The sequence below is a fragment of the Heliconius melpomene genome, chromosome 15 (assembly GCF_056956725.1).
Source record: "Heliconius melpomene rosina isolate 202511_hmr_F chromosome 15, ASM5695672v1, whole genome shotgun sequence".
Taxonomy (NCBI): domain Eukaryota; kingdom Metazoa; phylum Arthropoda; class Insecta; order Lepidoptera; family Nymphalidae; genus Heliconius; species Heliconius melpomene.
The window spans coordinates 5,895,746-5,919,778 of NC_140403.1; the positions used below are offsets into that span (position 1 = coordinate 5,895,746).

Sequence of the window (24,033 nt, forward strand, 5' to 3'; positions counted from 1 at the left end):
ATTTTTTTAACATGCTGTATAGCTATACAGTCAAATTCAAATGAAATTCTCGTTCCATTCGACGCATCAGCAACGTGTGTTGCAGTTTAAAATTTTGAGCCAAGTTTTTTTTACAAAATTGTGGATTTTTCCGGACCAAGGCGCCCGAAGGGAGCCGATGACTTGGAAAGCGTTGGTCTCCTCGCTCGATTTACACTGCAAATTGATTTTTATATCGATACGACTCTCGATATTTCTAAGCATTTTGTTTGTCATCACTGGTTGGTTCTCGTTGATAAAATTTATTTTATCGGAACATATTATATCGCTTGCGAATATATGGTCAGTTCGACACAAATGGTGTGTAAATATGAATATATAGGTTTTCGATACTCCAGTATGGTATATATCTGCATACATATGTACCCAGCTAGTATAACATTTAGTACTTGTATATAGCTTGTATATTTTATGGAAGCACATCTTTCACAGCTTTGTATTTTGAAATAAAAAACTTTTGTGCATTTTTACGGAGAGTTATTCAAATATTCATTTGTTTTTTTCTCGTAATGTTAGTTTTTATTGTATGTAGTGATTTTTATGTTCACGCAGAAACCTAAACCCACACAGATGTGCGAGGAAGAATATTCGTATAGAATGTTAGATTAACTAATGTTTTTTTACTTTCCGCCTAGTTTTGAGTTTTTGACAAATATGGAAATCCTAACACTAGTGAATCTAGTGATTTCTAAAGAACCACGCAAAGTCATTTTATTGAAACTTAAATTATTTAAATTTAGGCAGTATTGGTTTTTTTGCTAAACAAATCTAGTTACAGATTTCATTAATTGTATAAATTTAAATTTTAAATAAGTGTTATTAACAAGACTCTAGTTAAAAGCATTCGCAGTTAACAAAAATAATGTGAAAAATAGTGTTCTCAAAAAAAAATAGTGTTTCTTCTACTTCGTTTTAGTAAAATATCGTTGTTTTTGTTTCATCAGTCACTAAGTAAGTACGACTTAGAAATCGATAATACAATAAAATACACCGCGCAATGAAATGAAAATATCTTTCATGGAAATACATCTTAGTCTAAACTAAATATACATAACACGATAAAGATATTCTACTTGCATTTGAAACGGTCCTTCGAAGGGTGAGTCGAAGTTGAGTTTCCTGAAAGCGTAATTTCAATTCCTTTGCCTAGCTCGCTCCCTTTATGTCGGCCCTAAGCATTTAAATATGTGGCACTTTGCTCTCGCTGTCATCAATGTGTGAAAAGATTAAGAGCTCTGGACTATTACTGAAGCGATGTTTTTGAAAAACTTTTTGTATTTTATAGTTAGTTTTACTGGAAATTTTAAGGTTTTGTCTTAAATTTATATTTCTAACTATTTATATTACTACCTAATTACTTATAATTTGGTTATGACTTCTTTGTAAAAAGTCTTACAAGCTTAGATTTGTAAATAAATTTGGTGTTTCATATTGTTGTTATTTTTTATCTATCATTTATTAAATTGTAAATTGACTGAAGCTTTAGTGTGATTAGAATACGAAAGTAATAAAGATTAGTAAATAAATGTAGCGAGCGTGTCGCTACTATCAATACATGTCACCTCAGTATTAATAAAATTAAAATAATTAACTTACCTATACTTGCGTCTAGACAAACTTTGTTTCCCCACAAAATTTAACATGACTAAATAACAGTAAAGAGAGAGAGAGAAGAGAAAGTAAAAGCAACGTTGAAGTTTATAAAACTATTTAATGCAATTATTTAACTTTTACCATAAAAGATTCTTGCTCAAATCTTTGATGCTATTGAAATAATAAATTCTTAAAAGTAAAAAAATAATGCTTAAAAGTAAAAATAATGCTTAAAAGTAAAAAGTAAAAAAAAAAAAATAAACTTTCTTATTGTACCCTCAAATCTCAAGGGGTGTATTGTTAAGTAGTAAATAAGTTTTCTTTATAGATAGGTAAGCTCACATACATCAACTGGCTGTCACAATGTGAATGATTTGATAAGGAACATGTGATAAATCACGAAGTATCGTCACGGGGCCAATAGATACTAATTCTCCTTACTATCATCATTATTTTTCACATTTTTCCATATATTTCTTTAGATTTTCTCTTCACGCCTCTTAGGTTTAAAGAAAAAGAGAAATTAGGATTTTCGAATTTGTCATTTGATATTATAGTATCTTTATTTGTGAGGCCAGTCGTGGTTCAGGGGCACAAAGTGTGACTGTAAAATCAATTGCTAGTGGGTTGGAGCACTCGAGGAAATTAAATATTTATTTATGATTATATTTTCATTTATTCGATATGATTTTGAGGCAAAGCCCGGCGTCGAGTTCTGCCACTCGATACAAAGCACTAGGTCCTTTGTCCGCCCTGATGTGTGCGGGATACATAAGTACAGCGTGAATTTCATTTATTTTATTTATTTCTTTTATTCTTTCTCTCTTCTTTATTATTTATTTTACAGTTTATAGGTTAAGAAATAAAACAAACTTTGGTTATTATAAAAATTGTGATATATTCTTTCTTAAACTATTAATATTTAACTGTACAAAATACATGGTGTTTCTAATTTACACAGTAATATATAATATATATTTAACAAAATATTAATAACATCTAAAATATTAATCAATGGCAGGCGATGATCGGTCGTTCGTTAACGCCTTTCTTAGTTTCACTGTTGCGAATTGCTGGGGCCTGGACGAGAAAAATATATAAAATTTTTGGCACACTACGTTTTTATACAGATTTACAAAAGAAAAATATTTAATGTAACTCCTAATTCTTATAGGTATAGTATGTGTAAATATAAGTAGAAATTACCTACTTATTTTATTAAAAAAAAACCTTCCCTTTACAACAATGGTATATAAAATGTAATATCAATTTCAGTATTTTCAATTAGCTCTATAGAAAACTAGCAACAGTTGCAAGAGTTTAGAATAATGATCTATAATATAGAAACGTACGTATTATTTATTATAACAATAGTTTTGTAATCGATTTCTACTACTCGATTGTTTCATATTAAACAGTGTAAGTACTTTAATCACGAGTTCCGTAGGCGAGTGTTGTTTATATTGTATGTTACTTTTAAATTATTATTGGCATAGTAATCTAAAAGTTTAAAAGTTATTATAGACGTAACTCAGTATATAGATTATAATTCTAGCTACTATATAGCTTTAAACGTTAAACTTTAATATTAACAACAACAAATATACAATAATAATAACATATATGTAACGTGAGTGCTTATGAAAAATAAAACAAAATTAATCTTTAATTTGAGTTCAAAAAAATAGCGATCTACTGCTTAGAACAAAAAAATATTCTACACGTATAACATAAAGACTAAACAACTGGTATTGTGACTACATGCTAACGTCACTAGAAATAACCTAATCGATAATCAAACCTGGATCTACTTATAAATTGCTGTTTCTCGACCCCACAAGTCGTACCACGGCCCAAATGTATGTCCTTCTTCTGGCAATTCATTGCCGTCTGCTGTACGCTTAAGTAATTTTGTTCGTGGCAATAGTTGAGGTCTCTGCTGTTTCAAAGCTTCATTAAACTTTTGGTCGTCAGATTCACTATAAGGTGCTTCATTTCTTCGATCCATGAAACGTCTCGCTTCTAGCCGCGCCTCTTCTTGCCGCAATTTTGATTTTTCAGCTTTCTTAGAATCCGTTTCATAATCGTACCTCGACGTCCTTCTTTCTTGATCACTGAAATATGATATGTTCGATTCATAAAATCTTTCTTCTCGTCTTCCGTTGTATTGTAATGTACTGTCATCGTAACTTCTATTAGCGCGATTCCTCGTCCTGTTGTCACGATTTTTTGAATCTACAAATTCTTTTCGTGTATGGCGTCTATCTAGAGAATAGTCAATCCTTGGTTCAGTCGATTCGTAAGATCTTGGATCTTTCTTCTGATTTCTAACTTCTGCTTGCGGGTATTCTTTACTGTTCCCATTTTCCTGGTTATGTTTTCGCTTCTCTTCATTTTGTCGTTTTTTATATTTGAGAGTGCCCTCGTCGTGGTCATTATAAATCTCTTCGGTCCGTATTTCGTTATTATTTCGTTCTATCGGAATGCCATAACGATCAGTGGGCTGCTCGCTGTCTTTGTATTTCAATGTTTCTGATGATGCAGAGAATGTTTTAATTTCTTTTGATGAATCCTTAAATGTTTTGAATTCCATGACTTTTGGCGAGGATCTCTCATGTGATGACTTTTTAGTTTTTTCTGATGATAGTGTTGCTCGTACGTGTGGTTTAATTGGTGTTACTTCAATTTCTTCAAATTCAGGCATATATGCATTTTCTTTATTATTTTTGACGTCGTTATCTAATAACTGAGCCTGACGGCGGCGATCTAACTCTTGTTGTTTTTTGGATGTCATGTGATCATCAACAATAATGCAGTCATATGGATCGGTAGTAGATGCCACAGAATTGTTATCGGAATTACTTTCGTTATCATACCGCTGTAATATTTCCCTACGTTTAACAGTTTTCATAACAAAGCCATCACCGTCTTCATCGTTGTAAAAGCTATTTTCAAAGTTTGTTTTGATTGTACTTGTGTTAGTTAGATCGGAGTGACGAGATTCATTACGAGGAGTAAATTCGTCATTTTTCTCTTCCGCTATAGATTTTTCAGAAAAGCTTTTCTTGTTCATTTGATTTTGATGGTAATTAATATTATTTTTTCTACTCTCAGCACGTTCTTCGTGTTGTATTGAGCCTAAACTTCTGGCTTGTCGCATGCCATTATTTATTTTAATATCTTTCCTATCGATTGTTTCTTGAGGTTGATTGGAATTGTCGGTTGGTATTAAAGTAGTTTTTTCGGGAGTATTAGATTGTTTGGTATCTGGGATATCTGGAGCTGGTCTCAACTCTTTCTTCAATTTCACAAACATTTTTTTCTTATATTCTGGAACTGTGTCAACAATATCTCTATGTTGCCATAGTGACATTCCTTCCATTATTTCTTCAGAAGTCGTACGTCCGAATTTCCAGAATGATTTTGTTCTTTTAATCTTTTGGGAATCTTTGTCCATATCAAGCATATTACGTAGAAGTAGTTGCTGATCATCGGTTAGGTATCCGTTGTTATTACTGGTTTTTGGTCCCCTCTTTAAGCTTTGTGTTTTCAATAAATACGTTTTATTGTCGATGTTTTGTTGAGCTGACTTACTACAAAAATAATTAGCAAATTAAAACAAAATAAAAATAGCGCTACATAAGAAACAAAAGCAAAAAAATAGCAATGCTACAAAAAAAATATTATAAGTACCTAATCGGAATGCGAAGTCTTTGTGCTTCTTCGTCGCTATAGTCAACATCTGGTTGAGGAGGTGGCTCATTTGAAAAGCCTGAATCATTAGAACTGTGTAATGAAACATTACCAACAGCACCCACAGCTGAAACCACAGTCTTGGCTGGAGCAGATTTTTGCGTCACCTAAAGTAAAAAAAAAAACATTATGCTAAAATTATTTGGAATTAAAAAATATTGCAGGCTATTTTATAGTAAGTCTACTACTAAAGTAAATTACTATTATCGTTTTAATTAGTGAAATGTAAGGACAATGTTACAGAAAATCGATACATTTATGTCATATTCTTGTAAAATAGAATTCTACCTGAGATCGCATAGGAAGTGTTTGCGGTCCAAATGATCTTGTTTCGATGACAGCATGTGTTGTGAAATTAGCAGCTGACGTGGAATTTTTAATGGGGCCAGATGTTGCAGGAATTGGTGTCGGATGGAAGTTGGCACTGGCAGAAGTGCTTAATGCGCTTGGTGATGGAGCTGGTAGGGTTGGTGGAAGACCAGGAGAGCTACTTGCGAGACGACCCTGATGAAATAAAATTATCTTAGTACTTTACCCAAAAAGGTTTTTCTATTGATGTATACATATATATAGCAAATACATTTTTATTAATTTATCGTTAAATAACATATAGCAAATCAAAAATTAAATTAAATAGCCACAAATTACCTTAGTTACATGGTGAGCAGTGACAGTGTCTCCAAACATGCGTGGAGGATGAGAGTGCGCGTGTGGTGTAGTTGTGTTAGACGACATTTGCGTGTGCGCGATGGGCGCCGGTGGAGGCGTTTCACTTGGAGTTTGAGCGCAACTCCAACGAGCTGGTGAATTGCTGGTACAAAAGAAAAAAAATCATTGTAACTAAGTAAATATATGAAACTATAACAAAAGATATTTCAATATTTCTTACCTGGTCTCCTCGGTTATAATGGGCTCAGTATAAGCAAGTGGGAACCAGCCGGCACTATGTGTACGTAAGTTTTCTCCATATTGCCATCCTTTAGTTCTGTCACCAAGTAAAGCTAAAATATCTCCTTGTTGGAAGCTAAGTTGATTGTCTCCAGCTGCCGCGTATGCATACAGGGCTCTTGCCAAAGGCGGATCGCGTGATGTGCAAGAGGGTGGTGCGAGAGATGATGGACGGGTTTTTGTACGAATATCTGTATCTAGAAAAAATAATTAGAGTTGTCATAATGTAAATAAATATAACTCAACTCGCCAAATATTCAAATATTAAATATTTAATTTATATTATTATTATTATTATATAAGTCAATTCTGTCAAAAAAGTATAAGGTTGTGGAACACAATAAAATGTTAGATAAAGAATAGTAACAAGGAAGGTTAAGCTAACATAACGTACCTATTTATTTTATTACACAGTACTTGACATTGCATATAATTGTCTTACAAATTGTAATACGAGGAAGGTCATATAAGCTATAAGTAGGTACTGCATACATCATTGAGATTTTATGACTAAGCTTACCTTGATCCGCATTGTGGATACTTGCTTGAAGATTTAAATCAGATTTAGCTCTTGATAGTCCATGTGACGGCGACCCCAAATCAGCTATAGATCTGACGTCCAAGCACGATGCATCAACTGATCTTGTTTTACGTAGCGCTGATCCAACAGAAGCACGGTCGTCATCATCACCATTTCGTGGACTTGCGTACACGTCTTCATCTGCCCAAAATGATACTTGCTGTCCAGCAAAAAAAATAATAATTTAGTTTCGAATACTGATTTTATAAGAATTGCATAGTGATTTTTAATATCTTACTCTCATTCTGCTCACGAACATGGCTTCTACATTTGACGGTAAGAATTCCCTTGTACGTGAAACCTCCAACCATTCTTCTAATCCGGTGTTATATGCTGATGCTCCTGCAGAATGATAAGCTAGCCAGTGTTTCGCCAGGGAACATTGACGCTCCAATACAAATCCATATCGACGACGTTCTTGGGTCATTGCCTGTTTATTCAGACAATAAAAATTATTGAAATTTCAAAGGGTAAAATGAAAATAAAAAATATATATTTGAAAGTTGCTGAAGGAGTTGATTAAATTACTTAGTTAGTTTATTTTTCATTGGTATATACTGACATGGTTTAGTTGGTGGAAGGGCGCTTCAATCATTTAAAAAAAAATGGATACTAGTACTGGTATGTTAATTTTTAAAACAGTTATATAATTCATTTAAAATATTTTTACTGTATAACAAATTTAAAAATATAAACAAATACATACATTTTTAAGGCTTTGTTCACAGAAAGCATCCAGTTTTGTTTTTTCTTCTTCCAAAATTTGCATACTCTGTAATTATAGAAATATATTGAAACAATAAAACCAATGAAATGGTAAAAAAAAACTATTTATTTTTAATATTAGTTTCCGAGATTCGTTGATGAGTTGAGAAGTATTTCAAGAGCGATGTTTACGTGAACGCTTACACAAAGTTATGATCTCAATTATTGTCTATTTGGAGAGATATTGTTACGAAAACAGAACCCCCAGAATTCTGTAAGAAGCTAACGTCAACTCATCTTAGCGAAGTAGAATAGTTGCCGAATATTAAGCCTTATCATTGAATATATTTCCACTTAATTAAGGTCGTGGTATTTGAATATAAAGGGAAATTTATTTATTATAATGAAATTACTATGGCAAATAACACTTTGGATATTAACAGTAAACGTTTCGCATTTCTGTTTTACTTAAATAACCTATATAGGTTTATTAAGGTGCTTATTAATAAATAATAATTTCTATTTTTAGGAAAAGATTTTTAATTTTATACCAAGTCTTAAGATATCTTCACTCTATCTTCTTCAATTCGCTCATTTTACATAAGGTGCGTGTTGGATGGTGGAACATACTCATTATTCTGGATTCTAATTTACATAGACAAAATGTAGGTAGATCTGTATTGAGTAGGTTTTTATGGTGAAATTCGAGTGATATATCGATATAGGGTAGAGAGAATTTACCTTCATCTCTTTATCCATGGCGGAGCCAACTTTTGTCACATTTGTTTTCTTTTTCCTCTGTTTCTTAATAGTAGCGGCCGCTTTGCTGTAGCTTTCTGAACGCAGCTTATGTTGTTGCAAAAATCTCTTTTGCTCAGACTGAAATTAAAATGTATATATTTTATTATATAATTGTATTTTTTTTTTGTGGAATAACACTTTAAAAATAATAAATATACAATAATTAATATTTTACAAAAATAGCAATCTTTATTTACTTAAGAAGATAATTAATTGTCTCATCGCTAACTGTTATTTATATTTAAGCTAAACACTTTGAAATATCACCTAATTTCTGCCTTTTTTAATATTTAAGGATCTTACTTGGATCTTTTAAATATTTAAAGCTTCTTTAGCTTATTATAATTTCACATTATAACTATATTAAATTAAAATGTGTTTTTATATTTTTTCAAGTATTAATATTAGCATAATTAATATATAGAACACGTAACAATATTATGAGTGTTAGCTTTGATTTAAATTCTGATAGAATCGTGATCGTGACCAGTATCAATAAAATTAACTTATCTCTAATTGCCTCAGTTGATCTTAATACATTTTTTGCTGTCGTTATTCACCATTTTGAAAGCTGGTTGTTTTTAGTTATAAATATATAATATATGGATTATAAATTTTTGTTTTTTTTAATTAAAAAAAAACATAAAAACATGAGTTAATACTTGAAGCAAAAACTTTGTATCTCTTTTTACGAAAATAGTTACACACAGTTATAGTTAATATAGAGAAAGAGTAAAGAATTTTTTAAAGTATTTCATAAAAAATTACATTAAGTTAACTTATTAATAAAATTTTATTAATAAAATAAATATAACACAGCCATGTCTTTGACTTTATATAAAGTCCATTTTTCATGTGCCTTGTTCTCTAATTATTATATTTTTTTTTTCTTTGAGCCTTACCGGTAAATATATTTATGGTACAAACCTGTACAACTTTTGTATCTTTTTCCAAATTAGTTTCCAGTGGGACGAGCAAATCTACGTAGAACGCTTTCAGCTACGAAACAAACAGATTAGGCATTAGAACATTTCATATTAAGGAGGTTCGGGGCGCAAAAGCGTGATACTGTAAGCGCGAGAGGTTGTGGGTTCGATTGCCATTCGAAGAAATTCAATATTTAATATTTTCATTTCGTTTCACTCTGGAATCTAGAATTCGGCGGAAATGTAGAGCATCTTAACACTAGGTTCCCAGGTTCCTTCTATCTACCTTGCTATGTGCGGGATACAACGGGAAAGTATAACATTTCACATCACTACATGATCGTAGAAAACTTTTTATGTCAGAAGGTTTATCCCTATAATACGACTACACAATAACACGCTCAGTGAAGCGTCAATGTGTTTCACGTTTCACTTGAAATTGTACAAAGAAATTATTACTCAATGCTATAAGTTATATGGCAAAAGGATATAAGTTTGAGACATCCCGTAAGGATTGGTAAGAATTGGATGAAATGTCTAAATACGGATATTTTACTTTTGTTATTTATTCATTCGTCGTATTCTTTTTAAGGACAAAATTATAATAAAAAAATATATTATTTATTTATACTGTAAAGATTACATTTTATGACTTACGATATTCATTTGTTGATCTTGGATTTCCCGGTACACTTCCACAACCTTCATAAGGGCAGTACCTTTAAAAATAATTCAATTATTATTATAAATGTGAGGCCTGAATAAAGCATTAAAATATTAAAATAATTCTATATTTATATGAAAAATCATATTATTACTTAGTAAATGATAAAACAATACAGTAAATGAAACATAAATGGCCACTTAACAAATGATAATGTAATCATGATTATTTATGAATGCCAACCATTTTCAAGGATTTTATTTGAGCTCGCCATTTATATTACAATGAGATTTTATGATAATTATATTATTTTAATGAACGAGGTCATTGACCCGGTCCTCTTATAAAGGGGCACTTAGGTAATTATTTGTATTACGCCTTAATATTTTAAGCTTGTGCACCAAATCCTTGAAATGTAATATAATTCTAATGTTAATTGTAATTAGTCTTCGCCTTAATGGTCGATTAAATTTGTATGGGAACAACGATTACTTATAAAAACTATTTCTTGTTTAGAAAATAGTAATAACAGAAAAAAACGGAAGTCTGTCTTAATTTTTTTTAAAACTTCTCCTGAAATTACAGAATAAGTTAGAAATAAAAAATCTCCAGTTCTTCAACTTCAAACTCAAAGTTAAGTACTACTTTAAATAGACTTGTATAAGCTCTTTAATTATCAATTAAACTTAGCAACAATCTTTATAACTTTAATATAAATTTAACTTATGTATTTAACTAATATTTTGAAAATTACTAAATCAAATTAGATATAAAATTATATTGAACGCTAATTTACCTTAATTTTTTTATAGATAACTTAATTAATTAGAGTAAAGCTGTAAATGAAACAGGATGTCAGTTCGAGTCCCAATCAAGGAAATAAATAATTAAATATTTTCAATTTCTCGCTCTGGTAACTCAATACTCAATGCCTATTATTCTTGCATCATCCTCCTCCCATCGTCTCCTCAATGCATATTATTATGCCTATTCAGAATTCAAGGGAAAGTGGGTTCCCAGGTCCCCAGGTTCATTTTGCCAATTCTGCAATGTGCGATGACTTCTGATTTAATTGTTTTACTCGAATTGGCAATCGAACCCAATATAATGGTATTCTCGTGTAGAGAAAATCAGAAAGAATAAAATAAATTATAAACATAAATACTTGTAAACAAAAATATATAATTACCGATATCGGCACATCCTCCCCATGTGCCTTGCTGAGCCTGTCGGCCGAGCTTGCCCACAGCATCCACGTACAGCCTAGACGCTGCCGCCGCACCTGTGACAGTATTGAATTGAAATGTAATGGATGCTTAATAGATCTAGTGGATATGTCGATAGAATTACACCTGATGTTTAAAATATGTTTATTAAATTTGAATTAGTATTTTAATCCCGTATATAGGTAGTGTTAAGGCACTCCGTTACGTGTTTTGCCTTGATGTCAGAGCGAAGATATGAAAATATTAATAAGTAATAATTGATTCCTTCGAGTGGGGTTCGAATCCACAACCATCGCGTTACTCACAAGCCACAACAGTCTCAACGGTAGGAGTTAATATAAAAACACTAAAGATTGTATAACATTCTATAATCAAAGAAATCTGCGATGTAGAAACTTAAAAAGGAATCCATTCCGTTACCACATTAACCAAGCGAGCCAAATTAAACGAACGATATCAAAATGTCACTTAAAAATATCATTTAAACAACGATAACTTTTAATCTGCGACCAGCTATTAGCTTTTAAAATGTCAATACACTCGAGTGCACTCTTGAGAAGTGGCGTAAAAGCAAGTATCAAGATTAATACGTCGCAGTACACAATGGCCAACTTTATAGCGTCTAGCGAGTATATTACACTAGATAAGCCAACAGAGACAATTTGGCACCATATACGCCCTAGTTCGGGAGCCAAACAGGCGCAACTGAGGTTTTGCATATAGATGCACCCATTTGGCTTATGGTTTATAAATTAATTGTCTCCGTTTTACTGAATACGGATCGTGTTGAATTAATTTAATTGTGTAGTGTTCGGTCATTATCTTGGTAGTCCATCAGGCGTTCGTCGGGCTGTTTCGTCATGGAGTTACTCACGTGAACTTGGATAATAATAAGATTATAATCGTTTCGTTAGACGGTTTTGTCATGTTTCATTAAAATATTTGTATATTGTGTTGTTTTTAGTATTCGTTTTGCAAGAAAACATTTGAGAAATGATATTTGGAAAGGTTACCTACATTTTAAGAGTACTTATAAATGGGATGTTAAACGAAATATGTCTATATTGATAAAAAAAACTTAGTGGTTATATGGGCCAGTTGTAGCGCAGGGACACAAAGGGGGACTATAAATGCGACAGATTGTGGGTTCGATTCCCACTTGAGGAAAAATAATATTTAATGTGCTTCGCTCTGATATTAAGGCAAAGCTTGGCGTTAAGTTTCGCCATCCAACACGCATTACCTCTAGAATTTATTGGATAATGGTGACCTATATTTTAAATATGATAAACTTGAATATAATATTATACGTAAAATAAACTAAACTAAATCTTACCATGTAAAGCTTTCAAATAGGCTTTGCCAGCTGTTATCATCTGCCGGGCGCCGGGATTGAACTTGTCCAAGATGTTCTGAAACAACGGAAAAACTATTGTTACTTAAAGCCCACTTTGATAGATGATTAGTTTAGTCGAAAACTTATATAAGTTAAGTTAGTTTGAATGATTATGTTTTGTATTATTAAATACTCCGTTTTAAATCTGTTAGACATATCTCAATTTTTCTACTTAGTCATGTTTACTAAATTTAAATAAAAATTAAAATGATTAAAAGTAATAAATTATTACTAATATTTTCTTTATTATATATATAGATTCTATAGAGCATAATATTATATTTGTAATGTAAACATTTGAAATAAATGTAAGTTAAATATAACTTATAAGTTTAAAATACCAAACTGTTAGACACAAAAATTGGTCACAAAGAATTAGGCGAACTACTTTTTGTTAGAACATTAATTTGCAATCTCGAAGAAAATGAGGCTTAAACCGTAAATAGTCGTATCGGAATGTGGCCTTTCAAGGATGCTGCAACCTCGTTAGGTGCGGCAACTGCCGGCACCGGCACCGGCACCGGCATTCCATTGTAAATATTGCTCAAAGGTAGTTCTTCGGAAACCTACTTACCTGAAAACGGTGGAAATTCTTATACTTGATTAACTCATCTAAGGTAAGGTAATTTGAAAATGTAGTAAAACACGGTACTGAATGAAAAACTTTAAAGAGGCATATTTTTAGCATGTCCAAGAACGAATATCTACGTGATATTTATGTATATACGTATGGTTTTATTTTTTTTTTATTATTTGTCTCTTTATTATATAAAAAAGTAATTTAATAGACTATTCGAGGTTACAGCCATGCTCAGAAACGTCAATTAGCATTAAAGCGATTATCTAAGTTTGTACATTAGTGCCAATTTGTATCAACCTAATAAAAGAAAATTGACTTAACAAAATATCTTACTAATATCACATAAAGATTTAAAACTCATATTAAAATAGTTTTTTTTTAATAAAGTTCAAAATTCTACATTCACATTATAAGAAGCAGTAGTAGACGGTAGACAGGTTCCCTCGTAATCTGTGGATTATGGAACATTACAAACAGGCAATGCATATTCCCTTTTAGCCGAATACCAGGAGCAAGGGAGGGCAACTACGTGCTAATGTGTTTTACGATGTCATGCCACCTAATGTCTGCCGTCACATTAACTGACAATTTCTGACAGTAATTCTGTCACACTATTGTCATACTGACAAAAGTTTAGCACCAGTTTTGAAAAGTTGAAGAAATCAAAGAAAATGAGTCTCTTTGCGTTTCAAAGCTATAATTTCATTTTTTTAATCATCTCTCATCTCATTTTTTTTCCTATTGCTGCTTTTTCCTAGTAAATAGTTATTATATCTCCTTGATATTATTATTTTTTATTCAAAACCCAAACCAGGAAACCGAATAGCTCTATAATAGCTAATAATAAAATTATTAATGCAATACAAATTTGTAACAGACAGTGATATATTATTAGTGTAAATACAAATAACCATATATAATTATTTAGATAACCTTAAACAGAAACGTGTGAGGTGTTTCTTTTTGTGGCGGTTATCCTTCATATTCACGTTCACTAGTCCAATTTTCGACATTGACAGTAATGTATGGGTTCTCAGTCTGGGCGTAGGAAGCAATATGTCAGGAAAATCAGGCATAATTTTTAATTTTTACAAGCGCAAACTCTTGAAGTGTAAAGTTGTTAAAAGTTAATTAGAAATATTTTAAAATACACACATCATGTTTTAAAAATGTAAAAATCCTATCAAGTTCTTAAAACATAGTTAAGTTAATATATCTATTCTATTTTCGTTTTCGAAATAAATTTGAGTTTTAACCGCATTGTTTGGGAAACACTTTAATCTATTTGAACTTATGATTCAGTATATACGAGTACCATTATGAAACCTTTAAGCAAACATACACATTTTTATATATATTTTTTTGGAGTTATTATATAAAATATTAAGACGACGAAGTACGTAATTCAATTGTTAGTAATAGTCTTTTAAAATCAATTTTAAATTCAAAATATTAATATTTTTCGGCAATTTCGCAATCTAGCGGCATTGTGTGTTGACTGGCGAAACTCAACACCGTGCTTTTACTACACCAGAAAATTAAACTCTAACAATAATAATTATAATCAATGACAAAAACAAAATCTCTCGACAAAGCAAACCAGTTTGAAATAACAAAATTCGTTTTCCTTTAGCATATACGAGTACAATATAAGACAGAGCATTGTAAACTAACAGCTTCTAAAGTAATACAGGCGGCTTTATTCCATCCTCTTTATTTGTGGGGCACGTAGCGAACGACATTTGCTACCAAATTGCCTCGGGTAGACTTCGTGACGGGACCCTTCCTGCCTTCCCTCTGTCTAATGTGTTACGCACACGCCTTATATTTTTTGTATAAGTTTGGCATATGTAATGGAATTCATATCTAGTTTTTATCTAGCTTTGTCTTTGTTTTAATGTTAGATCTCTATGGTTTTGAATTCATTTACGTCCAATGTTAATAACCAATCCTAATCCAAAAATTGCTACCATAGATTGAAATAGACAGAGATGGAGGTAGGCATGCAGGTTAGTGATTGGATAGATATGTCGGACAGTACGAGATAGACGTTAACTGGAGATAGGAGATACATTATTAATATTGGGCGTTAGTCAATATATATACGGAATAGAAGTTATTAAAACATGATTTTTTTAGCTTCCCGTTGTATCCCATATTGCAGAGTAGGCAAAGAGGACATGGGAACCTAGAGTTAAGATATTTCATTTTCAGTAAGTCACTTTAGTTCCCCACTTTCTATCTCTTACTTTCCAATTATGTAGGCACTATATTTGGATGCGATATTGTGTATAGCAATCCGGCCCATACATTTATATATTTAAAAATATAAACATTTTCCTCATCTGTTAACCTTAACAGTGTAGCACTGAGTTTTTCAATGTAGCACGTAATGTCTCTAAAAGGACGGGAAGTGAGAAACGCAGTGGGGGTCCTATCCCACAAAATATAAATGAAAATACTTTTTTACATTTAGTATATATATTTTATTAAATTAGGCAATTTTTTCATTCGATATTTTTAAATATTTCGTACTTTATAATAAACAAAAGGACGGAATAATATATTCCAAAACACATTTTAATATCATTGAAAGATAAACCATGCCGAGTACGTAAGGACAGGCTTATTTGAAATTTATTACTGTAATTCTCAAACGCATACATTTTCCAGGATGCATATTAAAATATAGTATTCTTATGTATGAAATGGCATATCGTAAATACTCTTTTAAGTTAATATATTATACTTAGATGGTATATTTGTAAAACACTTGTTGCCCTCGACTCGAGAACACGACAGTGTTTACAATAATTGAAACTACGTTGAAACTGCAATAAGTATTGTGAAAGACGAAATATGATTTTGTTCTATACAGTAGATAATTGTATTTGTTTAGCCTATGACTAGTGATGTATTATATTAGTAATGTATTTATATGTATCCAAATCTTGCCTTTTTTTCACTTTCAACTACCTACTCTGTTATCTCCCGCATATAGCATGGTAGGCAGAGGGAACGTAATAATAAGACGTTCCCCATTTTTAACCGACTTCTGTAAGAAAAGGAGGTTATCAATTCGACTGTATTATTTATTTATTTTTTTTTTTATTTTTTTTTTTTATGTTTGTTACCTCATAACTTTTGACTGGGTGAACCGATTTTGAAAATTTTTTTTTTGTTTGAAAGGTGAAGCTTCCCGAATGGTCCCATTTTTTTTGGTCCATGTCTGACAATGGTATCTATGAGAAAATCACATAAGTCTTAAATTTGCATTAGGTATGTGCGCGACAAATAGACGTATAACTCAATGTCGCGCCAACCGATTTTGATGATTCTTTTTTTATTTGAAAGGATACATTTCAAGGATAATTTGGTGAAAGTTTGGTTAGGTTCCGATTATGGGATCCGGTGAAAATTAAGAAAGTTTGTTTTTTTTTTGGTAAAAAATTGATTATACTATAATAGTTACAAAAATTTTTTAAATTGATGTCAGAAGTGAGATTCCTGATCGTTGCATTTCTTTTCAACTAACCTCAAAAAAGGGGATGTTCTCATTTTCAACCAACTTCATAAAAGGGAGATTCTCAATTCGCCCGAATACTTTTTATGTATGTTCTTGTCAATATACCAAAGTGTAACTTTGCACAAAAATAATACCTAATTAAATAAAGTTTTACATAGGACAACCACAACCACTCGTTGACAACCACTACCACCACCATCACCACTCGTTTAAGAAGCATCATTTTAAGATCTACCCATCACTTAAAATCGTAAAATAAATTAATTTTTAACAAAAAGAAAACCGACTTCTAACAACGAACTAAAAAGTGAAAAATAATTATACAAAGATTTTATAATTTTGAAGTCGGTGTCGAGCTAATGCTACAACACCTTTACTACAATATCTAATAACTAAGCCTGTTTGTTTTACTTGGCACCGACTTCAAAATTATTAAATCTTTGTATAATTATTTTTCACTTTTTAGTTCGTTGTTAGAAGTCGGTTTTCTTTTTGTTAAAAATTAATTTATTCGTCGTATTTTTGAGGCATTTCGTGACTCAATGACGCGCTTTGCCTTGTTACCAGAGCGGAGAAATAAAAATATTAATAAATCATATATTATTGCTCCGAGTGGGAATCGAACCCACAATCCTTGCGTTTACAGTCACACGCTTATAGCACACTGCCACGACGGCCTCTAATTGTTTTTGCATAAAATAATTAGAACTATATACACTTTAATTTGTATAGGTATGTTTTAATAACCAACATAAAATTAAATAAAGAGATTATTAAAAATGAATAATAACTATTTTTAGTAATAAACGACATGACCATATTAATTCTATTAATATTACAAAAGTGACTAAAACTTTACAGTAATATACGCTTTACAAAGACATATAATTTTTTTTTTATAATTTGGTTGTAATATAACAATATGTTTAAGCGGGCGAAGCCGGATTTGGATCACTAGTATATAAATAACATTTTTCGAAAACACAAAATTCCCTTTAGTATTGACAAGGTAAATAAATCTTGTATAACAGTAATAAATTTAGCTATAGGGAAAAATATACAACAACAAGCAGGCACTGGCGTCTCCTTTGTCCGCTAAGTTAATGAAAAAGTTTCAGTTCTAAATAGCTGCGCTTTGGTAATTAATCTCTTTTGATTATCCTAAACACTGATCGAGGGGGAAAAGGGGGGATGTTAAATTCCAATTTTCTTTACACTGCTACTACATCCACTGAATGGTGAATCAGGAGCGTGCAATTTGTTACCGATTCAACAATGCAGGATGCTAGGAAAAATAAAAGATTTTTCGCCTTTAACTTTCCTAAATGAAGTTGACTACAAAAGGCGGAGTGAAACGTAATTCAAATGAGCACTGCCGGCACCGACCACTCCAGTCCTCGATTTCCTACCTTGGAAAGTTTATTTTTAAGGAAACTTTTAGTCGCTGTAGGTACTTTTTAATACGCTTTGAGTTTGAATGAAGATTTAATCATTTGATACCTGGTGAAATAATTATGTTGTTTATATTTTTGTGTAACTCTTTTGTCAAATATTTTTTTGGAAATATCAATAGAAATACAAATGTTTCAAGGATTTGAGATCTTTTTGGCATTTCATTCCAGGACTTGAATTGAAGCATTTCCTTTTATACATTAAAATTCAGCTTCACATTATATCGCAACAGGGTACCCAGAGGGAACCTAATGTTATCTCCGTTGCCCACTTTCCGCCTGGTCTCTATATCAAATTATAGTGTTTTTTTTTTACAAGTAAATACAAAAAACTATGACCTCTGGCAGTTACTGTAATTACCCTCCATTATAGTTTCTCATTATTAATTTCACGCGATAATAATCTTTGTTGCAAGTGTTTGAATGCCAATGTCATCGATAAATGTCTACATTAAGGCGGACCGGTTTGACTGAAAAACGTTTTGTAATACTTAGGCACGCAGTTAAATATAATTTTGACAGGTCTTCATTGTTGTCATAACTCACGTTGCCTTCAAGGTTGTTCTTTGTAGTTTATTTCATAAATTAATAGGCATCGGTTTTTATAATATTAAAGTAACTGTATATACAACTTGTCCATTTATAGATTTTTTTATTTCTGCACATTTCTATCTTTATTTCTTCATATTGTGTTGAGTAGACTAATGAAGGTTACCGACATAGCTCTCAAAATCTGCAAGCTGAAGTGGCAATGGGCAGGCCATATTGTCAGGAGGGCCGAAAACCGAGGGGAAGAAAGGTCCTCGAATGGTGACCACGTCTCGGCAAAAGGAGCACAGGCCGGCCTCTAACCAGGTGGACCGACGACCTTAAGAAGACAGCGGGAATCCGCTGGATTCAAAGGGCGCAGGACCGGACGGAGTGGCGAGATTCAGAGTTAGGGGAGGCCTATGTCCAGCAGTGGACGTTGAAAGGCTGATGGATGGATGGATGGATGGATGGATTGTGTTGAGTGGCGGAACTCAACGTTGAGCTAGCTTTGTCTCGACACCAGTGCCAAGAAATGAAAATATAATTGAACCCACGCCCAGTCGCGTTCACGTCACATACTTCTGCCTCTGCGCCATAACTGGCCTCAAATTATAATTAACTTACATAGTATAAGTTTATCTTCATAGAAATATTTCACATGCTGAACTATAGAGCTTATAAGCTGCGGTTTGGTTAAGTCAAACATGGAGACACGAATGTGGTTTGAACTTGAAAACTAACTTAGCTTTGTGACCTGTGTTTACTTTACCCTCGAGTCGAGAACTTCTCAGTGATAAGTACTGAAATGTTGTGGGGTGTATTACATATACGGAGTGTTATAACTTAATTATAGAATTGTATTGCTAGTTTAAATTAAGTTTTAGTTAGAAATGTTCATATTTTCTGTTATTTAAATGAAAATTCTTTTTTGTATAATACAAAAGTAATTAAAGTTTAGGCCGTTATTTTTTTGGTTATTACAAGTTTTTTTTTTGTTTTATATAATAAAACTAGCGACCCTCTTGCGGCTTCGCCCGCTTTAACTACTGGATTATTCATGTAATGTATGTTTGCAAAGCACTTAAGATAATGTGAAAATTAATTAAACCCTAATGCAACCCGCATTTTTGTAGTTTCAATAAGGATTTTCCAATTGTTTTACACAGCAAGGATTTTTAGTAGGTACCGTAATTTTAAATCTGTGCTTCTAATCTTTTCAAGTACTTATTAAAATATATTTAAATGACTATTTTTAGATAGTTAAATGACTATTTTTAAACGGAAGAAATTATAAACAAAAACCTACCTACTAATAACTACTACAAAAAATGTGAAACCAAATATATCGCGCTTAAATAATACATTCAACTCCAATTATCCAATACGTGCAAACGCATCTAACTAAATCTTCGTTGCTATAAAGGCAGCCGGGTTATTTTTTCAAGCTTGTGGTTAATGCTGAAGGGGGTATTCTGTCCCTGATGAAAAGCAAGCACGACGTGGCTGCCTGTGAGGAAAATTAAATAGAATGCATGGGCCGGGAATCGAACCCGGGCCGCCCGCGTGGCAGGCGAGCATTCTACCACTGAACCACCGATGCGTGTAAGGCAAGCGGGCACGGCGCGGCGGACGCATGGCGCGTGGCGAGCCGTTTCGCAGCAAAGATTTTTTTGATATTGTAACAACTTCTAAAGTACTTATTAAAATGAAAAACAGTAAAAGACAGTTTTGATCTACATTAAATGGCCAACGTAACTAATGTACTTATTTATATGCTGAGAGTAAGGGATAAGTGAAACTTGAGTAACATACAGCTGATGTGTCAACGGCGAGATGTGTCAACAATTAAATGCGTTTTTCTGTAAAACTATTCGCAATTTCGAAATACTGTAAAAAGCAAATTTTATCTTCGTTTAACGTAGAAAATTAATAAAGTATTTTAAAGGATAAGGATTAATACCATTATGGAAAAATATCCCTCAAAATAAAAAATATATTGAAATTATAATTTTTAGACAGAAAAATGATCACTACACGTTATTCTTAAAAGATACGAATATGCTCTCGCGGACTTTTTTGTAGATCTTATTAAGAGGAACAATACTCCAGTACATTTTTTTCATGTAGTACTTACCATTAGAGCAGCGCATGCGCGAAAGTTTCTCAACGGGTAGGACTTTATACACATTTATCGTATTTATGTTAATTTAAATAAGAATGTACAAATAATAAACTATATATAAACCTTCTACGAAAAACACTCGACTTAATGGTGAAGACCGCATCAAAATCCGTTGGGTGGTTTAGAAGAAGAAGAGTTAGAAACAACAGACAGACACGAAAAGCGACTTTGTTTTATAAGATATAGGATTTAAATTTATGTTTCATAAGTTATGTAGTCACTTGAATGGCAAATTTAAATTATTTTCTTAGATATTGATTCAATAAATCCAACATTAATATAACAAACGATTGATTAATATATATTTTTTTCTTATAACGACGACCTTCTAAAAGAGTAAATTGTATTCAAGTGTATTTCGACGCTTGAATTGTTTTAAATAATATATTCATTAAGTACCTATATATTATAAGCAGAGATATATAATTCTCAATGCTAATTGTCTCACGACGTGGTTTTGTATAGACATAGGTCTCATAGGTACGTAAGTCTATAAAGGAGTTCGATTTTTTATAACACCTCAAATATGCATAACGTCATACATTTAAATGCTTTGTTATTCTCACTAAGAAGTTAATAAAACATTTTTTTTGAATTCACGCTGTGTCCCGCACATAGCCGGGTAGTCAGAGGGAACCTGGGAACCTAGTAAACATTAAATTAACATGACAAGTTTTGACTAACCAGGGCTGAGAAATTAATAAGAATTAATTAGTGTGCCATAAAAACTTACTTTTTCATAATTTATAGGATGAATTCTTATAAAAATGTGCATAATTTAACTGAAATGGGTACGCAATATAAAATATAAAAAAAAACAAATATAGTTAAGTAATTCTTCCTACTTACATAACTAGAAGATGTTCAAATTACATTGTAACGACTGCTTTATAACAAAATTATGTAAGAAATGTAAAGTTTAGATGAGCATTTGTTTCAGTTGACCTGTTAAATTATGAGGTAAACTATTAACGACCGTTTCAAAATTAATTTCTGTATGCTATCATAATGCACGTGTTTTTAAAAGAAATAGAAAAAAAGATAGATATTTAATTATACAAAAGATGACTAAAAAAAGAAGAGATTTTTATATCTTTGTAATATATATTTTTTCATATCTTTTATTTAAAGAAAGCAAATAAATGTTTTAAGACACTCTGCTCTTCACTTTCCGCCAAATTCAGGAGACATTGCGTTTTGATAGGGGGAATTCATCGCCGGACTTTGCTTCGACACCAAAGCAGCAACAAAAATATTAAATATTTCATTTCCTCGAATGGGGTTCGAACCCACAACCTAAACCAAACCAAATCATCCGCACATGTGCTCAGCACCACGGCTAGCCTCAAAAAGTCAATACACCATAAAGTTCCTTTAACTCTAACAAATATAATAAACTTAGTTAATTGCTAACTAACTCTACGATGCAAAATATCTTGCGATGCAAAACTGAAGTGCCTGTAGCCATTCCTTGATCGAGTTACGACCTATGCATATATTAACTACTGAATTCTAATACCGCGATTTACATCTAGACGTTCGACAAATAATAATTCATATGTATGAAAATACATATTAATTCACTTCTGTAATTGTAATCTTTGAAGTGTACGAAGCCAAGATACGCTGATGTTTGATGGAAAGTTTGAAGTTAGTTTAGCTTTACTCATATAGTTATGCATTTACATAGATATTATGTATATTTTGAGGGTGGCCACGCTACAGGTTGTAGATTCGATTCCTGTCTAAAAAAAGAAATTGAACGTTGGTGTTTAGTTCTGGTAATCACCATACCATGCAATGGTTCGAGCATTAAGTGGGGAACCTTAGTGTCTTAATGGTAATGGAGAGTCTTAACACAGCTTCTCAAGTTCCCTCTACCTACCCTGCTACTTTGCTGATGTATTCCACATATAGCGTGGAGCTGAAAAAATGTGTGTGACACTCACAAGATTAAAACGAATCGATTAACGCAAATATCGTCAAAGTTGGTCTACCCGTTTAGTTTCTACAACCAATAAGCATACATACAAACAAAGTACATATATTTAATAGATGTATGATGTGTAAACACATTACCCCGCTTTGCACTGTAAAGTCGGACAAAAAGAAGTACCTATCGCATTAAATGTCGCATCTTATGTAAATTCGACAATATTAAATAACGAGATATCCCGTAATGGATAATAAGTTGGGAAAACAGCGTCCATCGTCTGCGGTTTATAATGAAACGCCGACGCGAATTTTATTGTGGTACATTGTAATTTACGTTTGTCTACCAAAATAGGTACATGGATTTTGATGGTGTTTTACAGAGTGGATAAAGGATGTATATCTGTGAAGGAATTAATTAATTTTTTTATCATTTTAGGGTTATAGATATGTTGTTCGTCTGTCAAGACCATTTAACTCGAGAACGCGTGACGATAGCAAAGAAGAGATCAGTGAAGTTAATATCAAATAGAAAAATCTAACTTCTAAGCCAACACAATCAAAATCGTTTTCGGTATTTCTTATGAAATTCGCGGCATATTCAAAACCTATAGAATACTTCTGAAATATATTTAATTTTTAATAATTGTTTTTCTGTTAATTGCTAATTTATAATTAACAAAGAACAGAAAATAAATGATAACGGAATATAGTGTAACTAGTTTTTGTTCGGATATACTCTATATGTTAGTTGAGTGTAGGCTGACCGTTTCTAAGTAATACACGATTGCAGTTTCGATAAGAATCGTTATCTAGATGCAACGATCATTTAATTATCATTATATAAGATCTTCTATGTACAGGAGAAAGCACATTAGATATTACTATCAAAATAATTTATTTCGCCTTTATTCTATGTATTTAAAAAAATATAAAGTATCCCAATCAGACACTCTATTCCCCAATTTCTGCTGATATTTTCGGCTGAACTCAACACTGGAGTATTTCCGGAGATCGAACCCTCACCCCTTGATTGCCCCTGCATCACGACGGCCTATAAAAATATTTAATTAAAGTTTTTCATATAATAATATATCTTAAAATCGATCTCAAAACGAAGACTTGATGCTAATTTGCCAACCTATTACAGTCTAATGCTAGTCACGAATTGAGACAACACCCGCATTCCATACATTAAGT

At 32.1% G+C, this 24,033-nt stretch overlaps 1 protein-coding gene across 3 annotated transcripts in view; it reads right to left on the reverse strand.

Annotated features, from left to right (window-relative positions):
• Window positions 1–2,505: 2,505 nt before the first annotated feature.
• The window catches only part of IRSp53 (Insulin receptor substrate 53 kDa), a 175,313-nt gene continuing 153,785 nt past the window's right edge, over window positions 2,506–24,033 (reverse strand). For 2 of the 3 annotated variants that reach the window (XM_085198794.1, XM_085198795.1), the window contains 13 exons: window positions 12,572–12,647; window positions 11,199–11,291; window positions 10,003–10,064; window positions 9,347–9,418; window positions 8,360–8,497; window positions 7,620–7,685; window positions 7,152–7,343; window positions 6,854–7,073; window positions 6,275–6,530; window positions 6,034–6,196; window positions 5,674–5,889; window positions 5,326–5,492; window positions 2,506–5,225 (listed from right to left, as the gene is read on the reverse strand). In XM_085198794.1, the coding sequence (XP_085054920.1) occupies window positions 3,440–5,225; window positions 5,326–5,492; window positions 5,674–5,889; window positions 6,034–6,196; window positions 6,275–6,530; window positions 6,854–7,073; window positions 7,152–7,343; window positions 7,620–7,685; window positions 8,360–8,497; window positions 9,347–9,418; window positions 10,003–10,064; window positions 11,199–11,291; window positions 12,572–12,647 (3,507 nt within the window). In that variant the 3' untranslated portion in view covers window positions 2,506–3,439. The remainder of the gene's footprint in view (window positions 5,226–5,325; window positions 5,493–5,673; window positions 5,890–6,033; window positions 6,197–6,274; window positions 6,531–6,853; window positions 7,074–7,151; window positions 7,344–7,619; window positions 7,686–8,359; window positions 8,498–9,346; window positions 9,419–10,002; window positions 10,065–11,198; window positions 11,292–12,571; window positions 12,648–24,033) is intronic. The other variant, XM_085198796.1, reaches the window with a different exon arrangement.